At 36.8% G+C, this 14,170-nt stretch overlaps 1 protein-coding gene across 13 annotated transcripts in view; it reads left to right on the forward strand.

Moving 5' to 3' along the window:
* Positions 1-13,709, forward strand: part of ndst1b (N-deacetylase/N-sulfotransferase (heparan glucosaminyl) 1b) — a 194,386-nt gene extending 180,677 nt beyond the window's left edge. For all 13 annotated transcript variants that reach the window (XR_012396580.1, XM_073934933.1, XM_068215924.2 and 10 more), the window contains 5 exon segments: positions 833-1,007; positions 3,617-3,787; positions 3,875-3,984; positions 5,374-5,476; positions 11,062-13,709. Coding sequence is in view for 12 of the 13 variants with exons in the window: in XM_073934933.1 (XP_073791034.1) it covers positions 833-1,007; positions 3,617-3,787; positions 3,875-3,984; positions 5,374-5,476; positions 11,062-11,181 (679 nt within the window). In the remaining variant the exon portion in view is untranslated.
* Positions 13,710-14,170: the final 461 nt, after the last annotated feature.

Raw genomic sequence — 14,170 nt, forward strand, 5'->3', positions numbered from 1 at the left:
AAACAGGGGGCTAATAATTCTGACTTCAACTGTACATGTACATTTTTGACTGTTTTTATTTTTATTTTTTTTTATTGAGATTTATACAGGGTGAATAAATTATCTTTTATTTGATCCAAGGTTGTTAGATTAGACTTTGAATTATTTTAGTTTAAATGTTTAAGACATGTGAAAGACGGTGTTGGAGAGAGGGTGTTTGTCCTGGTTTGAGCTCCATTTCTTCAAGTGTTGGAGCAATATTGTCTTAATTGATGGAATTGTGAATGTTGAAAAGTACAGATAGGTTTCAATTCATTATGGCATTTTTTTTGGAAAGGTCTTCAGTGGTAGTAGTTTTCATTTTCAGCATTATGGCGACCATTAATTACAGTGAAATCCTATTTGGAGAAAGAAAGAAAACAGCTAATGAACATGAAATGGCCTCCACAGGGTCCAGACCTGAATATTATAGAGGCTGTATGAGATCACCTGGATAGAAAAAAAGATAGGAACTCTAAACTAAAGAACTTTGGAAAGTGCTAAAAGAAGGCTGTTTATATACAGCACATTATTTGTGCTTGGTACCAAGGGAAGCCACATTAAACAGACTTTTGCTTGAAGAGGAAATGTTGTGCTGTTGTTTTTTGTACATATTTTTTATTTTCTGTTTGTTTTTAATAAAGAGACTGATTGATTATTGTGCTTGTGATTATTGACTGATTGACATTGTGCAAAGTCTTAGGCCAACAACACTGGTATAGTGCTTAGTGCACAGTACTGTAGTTACTAACACAATTTTCATTTTTCAATGCTTTAATGGAATGCTAATTGCTTGTTTTGTTTTTAACTGTAGGTACATGGAACATTTCCCTCTACCTTCCAACACTAGCTCAGACTTCTACTTTGAGAAAAGTGCCAACTACTTTGACTCAGAGGTCGCAGCCCGGCGTGCAGCTGCTCTTCTGCCTAAAGCCAAAATCATCACCATCCTTATCAACCCGGCTGACAGAGCCTATTCCTGGTATCAGGTCAGTATCTCCGTAACTGCTCGTGTGTCATCTAGTCGCATCCAGGGTTAGTCAAGGCCATGATTCCTGCTTTGGACAGAAGATTAGATCTGCGAAAGATAAAAAATATTGTACACGGCGTCATTCTGCTGAGTCCTTCGGGGCTCATATTTTACACTTCGGCAGCTTTATAACTTTTCCCAGAAGACCGGTAATATATTAGTCAAGGTAAAGCTGGTTTTTGCAGTGGCAGGAAGTTATTTTATAATAAAAGAGCATGAATAGTTGTCTTTTATGAACATTCTGAGCAATAGTACCTGAAAAAGTAATGCAGAATGATGTAATTTGTAAAGTTAAACATTTTTATACAGGAATGTTAATTGTACATTATAAATAAATGAAGGTTGAAAATGAACTTATTTATGTTTAGCAGCTGTCGTACAATATTCTTGACTAGAATAAATTATTAGTTAGTTATCAAAATGCATTTATTAACTTATTAAATTCAAATCCTAATGTCTTAATTGATTTCAAAATATGAGTTGTAATCATTAAGGCTCTTATCTAAGATTAAGAGCATTATTAACACTTATTAACACTTTTAGTATATACATTTACTACTATGTCGTTACAAAAATGGTTTGCCATTCGTTTAGGTGGTTTATTTGAAGATTGTAGTGTATGTTGAGTTTCTGGAGGATGCATAATTTGTGCTATCACTTTAAAGGGTCTGATAGGTGATAGGTAATTAATTTTTTTTTACTATTTACTCTCCCTCAAATGGCTTCTTTATTATGTTAAGATATATTTTTTATATTATTAGTATGATATATTATTGAAATTTTGAATATTTTTATTTTAGTTTTTGCAGACATAGAAAAGCAAGGAACAGACAGACAAACCCATAATGAAACAATAATCTGTGCAAAATGTAAAATAAAGCATGAAACAAGGGAAATTTGCAGCATACAAGACATATATGACCTACAAATATACACAACAATGAATGTAAAGAGAGAGAGAAAAAAATCTTACAAGTCATCAGAAATTAAACAGCACTATTAGTTCTTATGGTGTTTTAAAAAAATTAAAACTGGATCCCACATTTTATCAAATTTCGCAGAGTTCCCAGAAGAGGTATATCTTATTCTTTCCAAATGTAAAGGGGAGATGAGTCCGAGAAGCCAGTCAGAAAAAAAGAGACCTGACATTTTTCTTCCAGAAACATAGGATAACTTTTTTAGAAATGATCATGTCATACTGAATAGGTAGCTGTACATTTCGGTTGACAGTCTTCAGAAAATTTGAGCAGCCATAAATTCATTGGGTCAAAAAGATTTTTTGAAGAAAGCTGGAAACTGGTAACCGGTTACAGGTTTTTCGAAACTTTAAAAAAATATATATTTCTTGTGTTTGACAGAAAAACGTCAAATAGGTTTGGTGAAACAAGTGAAGGGTGAATTATCCCTTAAAGGGGTGGTCCACTACAATCTCATATTTTAAACTTTAGTTGATGTGTAATGTAGCTGTGTGAACATAAACAACATCTCTGAATGTAAAAAGTTCTAAGTTCAATGCAAAGGGAGACCTTGGTTTTTACAGAGTTATCTTAGCAAAGCCTACAATAAATGAATTTGGGGGCTACAAAAAATACTTCCGCCCCCTGTTAGATCACAAAAGTTCATTACAGCGCATCCCACACTGCGCATACAGGTAAGGGCCGTGGCCAGAGGCGCTGTAACGTTATAGCAGAGATGAAGCTAAAAATGCGTCTAAACACGGCTGTTTCCACAGAGCTTCGTCTGTTTCTGTATTTGGGCTTCCAAAGGACACGACACAGACAGAAGTGCCTTTAGTTCAATATTAATTATGTTCCAGAGAATTATAAAATACACAGCAAGCATGATTTGACAAAACAGCTCCAGAATCTCTCCCAGTTCAGTGCTGGATTCGGCTAAAATCTTCTCAAAGCAGAAGTTGTAAGCTACAAGTAAGTGTTTTTATTTGCTAAAATTGATCATGACATGTACAGTATCTAGCGTTAACGGTATACTGTAGCAATGATGTAAACAATGCGAAATGCTGCTTTGCGGGCAAATGATTTAGCTACAAATTCATATTTATCAGTCAAACTGCTGTAAACACACACACACTCCACCAGCACAGTCTTTTTTTTTAGAGAGCGGGCGGGAGGTTGACTGCTTGTTTACACAGCAGAAAAGCGAATGCTTTTACGGGCGTGACGTGGAGCCGATCCGCCAATTGCAGCACATTATGACTATGACCAATCAGAGTCACTAAAGGGCGGGTCTTTTAGAGGAACTAGGAAATATGACAGTCGTTTTTATGTTAGCTGAGTAGCTGTGTATAATCAAAGTGAGATATATGAAAAAATTACGTGATTTCCTTCAAGTGAAACATGAGGACACATTGCTTTGCATCTTATAAACACAACCAAGCCTTAAAATTACATTCTGGACCACCCCTTTAAAGTTATACTTTTAATTTTAAAATCCAGCGTTGAAATAGAATAAATACTATTTTCAAAAAATAGGGCGTACTTACTTTTTCTTATTACTTGAATTACATTTTGAATGTCTTTATTTATTGCTGATTTTGCTGTTTTCCAGCACCAGAGAGCTCACGATGATCCTGTGGCTCAGAAATATACATTCCATGATGTCATCACTGCAGGCCGGGACGCGCCCATTAAACTGAGGGTCCTGCAGAGCCGGTGTCTGGTGCCCGGGCTTTATGCCACACACCTACAGCGGTGGCTCACACACTATCACCCGAGTCAGGTATTCTGCTTAGTGCATGTGTGTCTATGCATTGTGTATTTAAGTGGGTTTTTGATGATTTTACATGTACTGTTTTCTTTCTTTTAGATATTGGTCCTAGATGGTCAGATGCTGAGGACAGAACCAGCTTCAGTAATGGACAAAATCCAGAAGTTTTTAGGCCTAATAAATACACTCAACTACCACAAGATACTTGCGTAAGACACTTGTTCCCCAATATTTTTAATTCTTGTTTATGATTGACAATGGAGTTATTAAAGTGTTAGTTCACTTAAAAATGTCAAATTTGCTCTTAATTACTCACTGTCATGTCATTCCAATCCCCTGAGATTTTTGTTCTTCACAACGCAAATTAGTATTTTAGATAAAATCTGATAGCTTTTTGTGTAAAAAATAGAAAAGAGCCCTTTTTTCGAGCCCGTGCCTCTCAAAACGTCTCTGTACATCACCTAAGTCTTCTGCATCAGTTTAGAATGAACTTCAGACAATATGACTATTGCACCACTGACTAATAGTAATATGTTGTACTGCCTGTAGTAAACGCATACCATGACCTGTCGCAGAAGTGAAGACCAAGGCGAACAAAGATACAGTTGAACCATTAAAGTCACTTGGAATTCTCCAGTTAAAAAAACAATCCACTTTTTTTTGGAAATTGTTTAATTTATTTTACTATTGAACACTTGAGTTTTACCATTTTTTAATCCATTTAGCCAGTCTCCAGGTCAGGCTGGAACACTTTTAGCTTAGCTCAGTATAGATCATTGAAATTGATTAGACCATTAGCGTCTCACTCGAAAAATTCTATGAAGAGTTTCAATAACTTTCCTACTTAATGATTAACTATTATACTAAGCTAAAAGTGCTCCCACTAGACCTGAAGATCAACTGAATGGATTAAAAAATGGTCAAACAATGCAAACAATTTGCAAAAAATTAAAAAAAAATAAAAAGTGTAGCATTCCTTTAATATCTTCTGTTCACTTCATCAAAATCTGACATCCTTGAGTAAAAACAACAACACTAGAGAGAGCATTTCCATATTTATATATTCATCTAAACTCTACTTTTATCATTGTGGGCATTATGGGAAAGTCCACCAACATTAAACTGCTCCTTGAGTATTTTAAACTTCATTTAACTTTTAAGCAAAAAATGAAGAACTTGCAGTATATGAGGGCCTCATATATATGGTTTCCCACCACATCCTATCATATGGATTCCCACTATTCTCTTTGTCCTGATAGATCCCATTACTCTACCAGGATCACAAGAGCAGTTGTTAATTTCCTGCTTTCTCCGCCACCTCATGTACATGCCTCTCTTTCTTCAATCCACCGTTCTGTGTGTCTCTGTTTCTCTCTGTCCTCTCCTGCTGTACCACATAATCTCATAAGCAGCAACATCTGTCAGCCACATCTCCCACCGGACACTGAAGATGGTTTGTCCTGCGCAGTCTCCCAAGTGGCCCGCCGTGCACCATCTGTCTGGAATGTTCCCTTTTGATTGGGCTGATGGTGAAACATGTTCCTGTTTTTGCTGCCCCGTTTCTCACTTTTGTCTCTTCATTGCTTTTTCTGGTACAGGTTCGATCCGAAGAAGGGCTTCTGGTGTCAGCTGCTGGATGGAGGCAAGACCAAATGCTTGGGGAAGAGTAAAGGGAGGAGATACCCAGACATGGATGTTGATGTAAGATTAGGATTTTGTTTCAAATTGTTTGTTTCAGTTCAAATCTGTCTTTTTGAGTTTCAGGCAAATGGGAAAAGGCAGCTTGTTCAGACAGGCAACTTTTTTAGGCATGTTAGCATCTAGTACTTAAGGTTGATTATCAAATCTGAGTTTTAGAAATAGAAAGGAGTGTTTAAACTGGGGTCTTCAACTGCCTGCCCGCGGGCTGTTAGCAGCCCGCCCTCCTTCCCCCTCCAGCTTGCAACTAACTTAAAAAATATAACAAAATACTGCTCAACAAAACATATTTTTGAATCACTATCAAATGTGTGATTCAAAGTGGTTGTCGCATACAACCACTTGTGGTTTTGACCCCCACTTACTGGACATTTAAAGTACTGTACATGTTCGGGTTACTTTCATTTACGTAAGTAACACAAATTATTTATGAGACTGATAAAGTAAGTCTAGTAAAATTTGACTGCTGGCTGAATTGAACATGTTAAGTAAAAGTGAATATAGGCAATGTATTTTGGTGCATTTAAGCAAAACTGATTTATTAAACAGATATATTTATTAAAATAATATTTTAGTCACCAAGCATATATAGAAATTGAAAGATAATACAATTAAATTCAAGCAAAATATTGCAAAAATAATTTACAACCTACAAAATTTCAACAAATTTTTTTTTACATTTTTTTTGCTTCGCTTGATTTTTCCTCTTTTTAAATTTATATTTAATATTTTTCTCTAACATATTTATTTAGGTGTACTAGTTTTTGGACTGTAATCGTGAGTTATTTTGTTAGATAAGCTCCAGATTTTGTTTCAGTACTGACTAATCTTACGTATATGCACAAATATAATACAGTATAGCTTCCTAAAAAAAAATATTAATTTAAATTAGAGATTTGTGAGGTGTGTACTTGCATGTTGAGCACTGTATTTATAAAAATGTAGTAAAAAAAAGTCTTTTTTTCTGTTATGGTAAAAGCAGTTTAAAATAAAAACATTTAACTTCATTATTATTAGCCCCCTTAAGCAATATTGTTATCGATTGTCTACAAACCATGGTTTAACAATGATTTGCCTAATTAAGCCTTTAAAATGTACTTTAAGCTGAATACAAGTAGAAAGATATCTAGTAAAATATTATGTACTCTCATCATGGCAAAGATAAACAAAATCAGTTATTAGAAATGAGTTACTAAAATACTGTGTTCAGTAATGTGTTGAAAAAATATTTCTGTTAATTATATTTATATATTTGACAACTATTATATACTTTATTATATACTATTATTCTATTATATGCTATTATTCTCTTCTTTCAATTTTGATGGAATAAAAAGACTATTTTATCATTATTGTTATTAATATTTAGCACTTTTATTATTAACACTAAATATTGCTATCTTCTGAAATATCTAGTTAATAGGAAGAGAAAAATGTCTATGGTAATATGCATTTGTGAAATGGATGGCTAATGATTTTGTCTTTTATGCCGAGTTCAGACTGCATGATTTTCAAAGTAGTGGCATCACAGATGTTTTTGCACTGCATGACTGTCTGGGGCAGCATTCTATCGCTGCTATATTTACATACAGATAGATCGGTGAGGGGGTTTCACACATGACTTTACAATAGGAGAATCGCCGACAACTTCATCTTGGTCCACAAACTACGCCTCATAACCAAACAAACGCAAGAATTGACACAGAAATAATGCAAGTTCCCATAGTATGTCTTTTGTTATTAATTACATAATGAGAAAGAAGCCTTTAGTGAGGTAGAAAAAGAACTTATTTTGCTCACCTGACTTATTAGAGATTTAGCAATTTCTTTACTTTTTTCTTTTTGACCTAGTTGTGGTATTCAGATGACACGTCAAACAGACAAGGGTGCTCCTGTCAAATTTAAACTCGTTTTTCCTTTATTTGTTGGGTTCAAATAGACTGAAAACAGCCCTTTTAACTTCTCCCCCAACCTCTCGTTGACCTGCAGATACACATACTAGTGGATGCTGCGCTCTCATTGGGTGTAATCGATACTATTTTCAATCAGAACACGTTTCACACAGCAAGATTTGAATCACCAACAGTTCCAGATATCTAGCATGCCAAATAATGTATTATTTAATTTTTCCCAGCCCAGCCAATCTGGCCGATTTATACTTCTGCATCAAGCGCACGCGTATGCTATGGCGCAGCCTATGCGTTGATGCATAGCCCTACGCCGTGGCCGTCGTCTTCACTGACATGCACCTCTCAAAAAATGTAACTACACGTCGCAACGACGCATAGCGGAAGCTCTATCATTGGTCGGCTTGCTAGAGCTGACAAGTCTGGGCGGAACTGAGAGCTGCGTGAGCCCGATGGAGCGATTGTTTAAAAGTGTGGAGTCCAGTGAAGAAGCTCCGGATGGAAAGTTTTATTTTGTGTTTACCTCATGGTTAAAGTTGTTGCACGTCCGCCGGTTCCTGCCTCAAAATGAGCAAGTTTGAACCACTTGTACATTAAGGAAACATTCAGTAAAAACAAAACACCAGCAAAAAAACTCGATACAGAGGAACATAAACACCTACGGCCAGCTAGCGTTTCGGAAGTGTTATTGCAGAACAACTGAAACAGCGCACAGAAGTATAAATGCACAACTACACGTGTTGCATGCGCCGTGGGTCACGCCGATCACTTGATGCAAAAGTATAAACCAGGCTTAAATGCAGGACTGCCGTCTGTGTGTGATCATCTTACTAGCCAATTGAGTGAGCACACTTTCATTCTGGCCAATCAGAATTGCGCAACTGAACTATGCAGAACACCCACAATAAAAAAATGTTAAAAAACAACTGACAAGTGTGATAATGGAGTCTGCTGCTTCAGAATCATTAATAGATGAATGGATATCAAAGAAAAACAGCATTGGTAATATGGGAATGTTTTGGTTTTAAAGTCACAGACAACAAACAAAAACAGGTCATTTTTAAGAGCTGTGACAGAATGGTTGCCACGGCTTGCAGATTATTGAGCTGAAGCTTGACCACAAAATTAAATCCTAAATCGATTTGCAATATCTGTCAAAAAAATTGCTATTATATATTTTCCCCAAATCGCACAGCCCTAGTTCACACTATGGTTGTTACTCTTGTGAACGAACACAGATTTGCCTGTGAATTTAGCCTTTTGTCAGCGATTTATCAAAACGGCGAGTCAAAATCAGGGCTAAAATCATGCAGTCTGAACTCTGTCTATATATTCCTCCAAATTTATAATTTATAGTCATGTCTTTGCGAACAGCTGAACTTTTGTAAGCTTAAAAGAAATGTTGGGTATATTAACATTTTTGGACACACAATACCAATATTCTAACTTCAGAAGAGTTAAAAAGCCCCTGATTTAAACATTTTTCTTTTTCTGTCTTTATCAGACTAATATGATCAACTTTATTGAATAAAATAAGTATTTATATAAACATTTTTACTCAAACTCATGTCTAGTAAAAATTTCCAAGTAAGAGCATATATAGTATGATGTCATAACAAATCGCAGTAAATTATTTATTTATTTATTAATAAAATGTAGCGTTAACATTCTGCAAGAGTGTTCGCAGCTCCTGAATTGCTTTGAAGTTTCTTCAGGGTCATTCAGACTGGTGTATTTTCTAGAAGGGTGCAGCTTCAGTCAGTATCTTTTAACAGACTATGATAAAGAGCGGCTCAGTCGCATGCCGCGAGGACCTTGATGTTACCTTGAGGCTTCTTGGCAGACACATCAAAGTTAATGAGGGGTGAAAGAACAGGCTTTGCAGACGCAGTCGCAGTAGCAGCACTCCTGAGAGAAAGAGCTGTACGCTGTCATTTAACACACACTCACAGCAGAGGCTGAAGTTCATGACCTTCTCCAGGCTGGAGGCGTTTGCTTTAATATCCAGTCAACAATATTTCTCTTTTAACATGAGATATATAAGCCATTTTAACGGTATATTGATGATGATGATGATGATGATGTCTGGATAAATGAGAAATGAAGTTTTTGTTCACCCCAAAATAGAAGAACATTCATCAGACTCACCCTCATGTCATTCTGATATAATTCTATCTTTAGAAAACAAATTAATTTCTATGAAATTCCCTGCATTAAAAGTGTTGTCATGCAAAGTTCTGATGCATCAAAACATTCCTAAAGAGATGAAAACATAATTGCTGAGTTTTATGAACTGGTTTAATTTTGGCTTATATTTTTATATAATTGACTTTGAATGGAGAAATCAAAATCAGGTTTAATTACAAATATCTTTGTTTGTATGTGGAGATTAATGAACTTCTTGTGAATTTAGAACAGCATGAGGGTTAGTAAATGATCTGAATCAATCTGAAGGGTTCATCCCTATGCCCTTATCCCTTTGGAGGATCTCTCTGAAGGTAGTAGATCGTAGGGATGAGCCCTTCCGAATGGAGTGCAGTGTGTGACACCAAAAAGCGTCCCTGCTCAAAGGATAATTTCCCAAATGGTTCATCAGTTAAATGTTTCAAGCTCCTTAATTTCAAAGGGCCCTTCGGAGTGACCAGTTTTGATAACTTTGGTTTGGAAAGAAATTTCAATATGGCAGCCTTGATATATATATATATTTTTTTTTACTCCAAAGTGCTCTTCAGAAGGCAATATGTCTTGTTTAAAATGCAACCGAGAATCTTTATTTTGGCAAAAAATAAAAATAAAAATAAAAAGACAATTATTTAAAAATGCACTCAGAGTATTATAACCAATCAATACAAACAGGGGTTTATGTGGTTTGTAATGTCTTTAGATTTGTTTTAGCTTTCCTTATTATATTACTTTTCATATTACTGAAAAAAAGGACTTCTATAAAAAACTGAAAATAGTTTTATATTTGTTTTGAGTAAGTATAAAGACTTTGATCACTATCAATATATTCATTTGTTTGTGGTATTTTAAGGGTCTTGAATGTAAAACTTGCATTTTAAATGACATCCAGGGTGAGGCAGTGGCGCAGTAGGTAGTGCTGTCACCTCACAGCAAGAGGGTCGATGGTTCACTGATTCGAACTTCGGCTCAGTTGGCGTTTCTGTGTGGAGTTTGCATGTTCTCCCTGTGTTTGCGTGGGTTTTCTCCAGGGTGCTTCGGTTTCCCCCACAGTCCAAAAACATGCGGTACAGGTGAATTGGGTAGGCTAAATTGTCCGTAGTGTATGAGTGTGTGTGTGTGAATGGGTTCATTCTCCTCATCGGTTCATTCTGCTGTGGCGACCTCGGATTAATAAAGGGACTAAGCCGACAAGAAAATAAATGAATGAATGACATATCCAATACAGATCAGAAATTGTCCAATATTGACATATCAGCTGACACAGAGCTTTAGCACAGGGGTGTGTAGACCTGTTTCTGGTGGCTCATTGTCCTTCTAGGTTCTGCTTTTACCATATTTAAGCACTTTTGTATTGATACTTGCAATAAACCTTGATGGAGCTTAAATCTGTGTCCTGTGTTGGCTATCCAGAAGCTGTACTAGACACTCCTGCTTTAGCATGGCATGTATGTGAAATGCTGGCTGAGAAACTGACACTAATATTTGTTTTGTCCACAGTCCCGAACCTTTCTGAGAGAGTATTACCATGAGCACAACATTGAACTCTCCAAGCTGCTGTACAAAATGGGTCAGCCGTTGCCCAGCTGGCTAAGAGAGGAGCTACTCCACAGCAGGTAACCTGAGGACAGGGGTGGGGACACATTGGTCAGACAATAGACACCCCTCCGTCTATTTTGAGGGGACTCGCCCTCTTGTCCACCCCTGTCAAACACCAGCCAGTCAACTGGTCAGCTTTGTGGACCTTCAGTTTGGAGAACTGAGCTTCTAGAGGAAAAGACGGAGAGGACGCACAGTGGAGCGCTAGTGGCTTTGTTCCATTTCGGAGAACAGTGATGGGCCCAGGACATCGCCCTGGGGCACACCTGCCACAGAACCTCAGCTAGTACATGAGATCACAACAGGAGGCTTCTAGAAGACATGCTCCTTGCCTCTGGTGTGTTGAAGTACCAGGGAGACGTGATGTCAGAGCTAATGGACATGCAATATAGGAGAGGAGGGCACATATCTCTCATGACGGATCTACACAAGGCCGTAACGGATGAATAAGTGCCAGAGCGATACCTTAAAGTCAGACTCTGTTTACTTGGTTCAATCTTATTTTAACACTTATTTCATGTGTTGTGTTGCACAACACAAGGCTGTCCGCCTTGTAGTTTCATTCTTCTACTTTTAAACTGTTTTTATTTGGTAGGATATTGAGCCTATTCATTACAGCTGCACCCTCCAGGTTACAAATGTGACGTTTAAAGGTGAAATTTCATTACGATGTATTTATGGCTATTAGTTGCGAATCCACAGGACGGCTTAATAATGCGTGATGAATTGTGGTACTAAAACACAGATAAGCTACATCCATAATCAATGTGACTGTAAATATGAAACTGTTAAAAAAAAAAAAAGCTGGGTAAGTTGTTGGAGCTTAATGCAACCCGATCAAGCCAATTACAGATCAATTCACAAGAGGATACAAATTGATGTTTTTTGACAAGCCACGAGGCGCTCATCTTTGAAATCTTAATTGGAATGATGAATGTGGAGATCTAAAGCCGTGTGTTATTTTGGCATTATATCACAAACCTCACTGGAGCGTTAAATAAGGCTATTGCCGGTTTAATAGTGATTCATAAAAGCTGCCCGCCAATAATATTTTATCATCTTTTTTAATGAATGTTTTACCGTTTTTTTTAGCATATCACAACATTTAATCACTCTTCATTCAGGGTTGTCATCAGAATGTGTCCAGGAATGTATTGCTTCTGCCAGGAGAACGTTTTAAAAGGCCATTTTCTATGACTTGTGTATTCTGTAGGAACTGTCGACTGCTACTGAACCCTAGGAATTACACCCATGAATGTAAGCAAGGATGCTACGTATATATATATATAAAATAGACACTATGCCTTTTCAGTGGCAGGCAGGACCATCTGCGTAAAGCTTCGGGGAAAGCCCAGTCGGTCTCTGGGGCTGAATTAAACCACTGCGCTAATGGATTTCATTTCTCTCGCTGCTGAAATGAGAAGTCATAAAACAAACCTGAATCTAATTTTATGTAACATAAAATTAATTGGATTTAATTTAGCTCTCTTCTGTTTTCCCATCGATCTCTTTTGTGCACTTTTCCTCCAATGAACTAGACTGACTTGACTCAACATAAATATCTATATCAGTCTCTATTCGAGTGCATTTCATAAGGACGACACAAAAAGGCACCAAAAAGTACAAGTGAAGCTATATGTTTGATGATTGATTGCCCCTGACGTTCCCTGCTTTCTGATGGACACTTAGGGGAAGGGGTTTTGGCAATATTACAAAAGGAAACAGTATCTAAGAGTGTTTATTTTGGATAAAAACAGATCTTATTTGTAAAAAAACATTGTTTTCTTTCTTCGTTGACCTCAAAGTATGACGCTTGACAAGCACAATGTTTGTGTTGTTGACCAAGGAGCGGAATAGCGTATGACGCATATAGTTTGTCTTCACCACTGGAGGCTGTTCAGTTCTTCAGACCACCGGAAACTGTTCAGTTCTTCTGAGCATTTTTTTGTATTACAGGTTTTGTTTTTTTTGTTTTTTTTTGTTGACATGTACATCGTTTACCACCGTCTGCGGTACAGAAACATGCACCTTACATGCTGCTCTTAAATTCATCATCATCATCACACATAACGATCTTATTCTCCGCTTCATCGTCTAGTATTTCTGCTCCCAACACAACAACTGACTTCTAATAATGCAATATCATGTTTCCTGGTAAACTGGGGAGTTTTGCACCTAGCACAAATTACGTTCAATGAAATCTTCTCAGTGTACAAAGCCTGTTTGTTGTTTTGCGTGAATAGATCAGAAAAATTATTAAATATGAATGGATTAGTTATGGTTTCGTTTTTTTCTATACGGTTTACCACACACACACACACACACACACACACACACACACAGACGTGCAGATGGTGCCCATGACTTTCACACTGCCAATATTGTGCTTTCTGTATCATAATGTAGGGTATCCATAGATAGAGTAAAATAACTGTAAGGAAATAATCATCTGGACTGTACAATCAAACCTACCGTTGTTAATATTTTTTATTGTTGGTAGCCAATATTTTTGTGATTAATTTGCAAATAAAGAAACCACTGTCTTTTTAGCTCCGTCTTTTTTCTTTCTGTGTGAATGTGGTGTTGTTTTAGTTTCCAGCTAATATGTGCTTTAACTGCAGACTGTCAGCTTTAATTTGAAGGTATTTACATTCAAATCAGGTGAAAACTGTAGGAATTACAACAGTTTTCATATGTGCCTTCCACTTGTTAAAGGACCAAAATAAGACAATTGGCTTCTCAGCTGTTCCATGGCCAGGTGTGTGTTATTCCCTCATTATCCCAATTACTACGAGCAGATAAAAGGTCCAGAGTTCATTACAAGTGGCTATTTGCATTTGGAATCTGTTACTGTCAACTCTAAAGATGAGATCCAAAGAGCTGTCACTATCAGTCAAGCCAGCCATCATTAGGCTGTAAAAACTAAACAAACCCATCAGAGAGATATCAAAAACATTAGGCATGGCCAAAACAACTGTTTGGAACATTGTTAACAAGAAAAAACGCACCA

Source organism: Danio rerio, chromosome 21 (assembly GCF_049306965.1).
Source record: "Danio rerio strain Tuebingen ecotype United States chromosome 21, GRCz12tu, whole genome shotgun sequence".
NCBI classification, from domain to species: domain Eukaryota; kingdom Metazoa; phylum Chordata; class Actinopteri; order Cypriniformes; family Danionidae; genus Danio; species Danio rerio.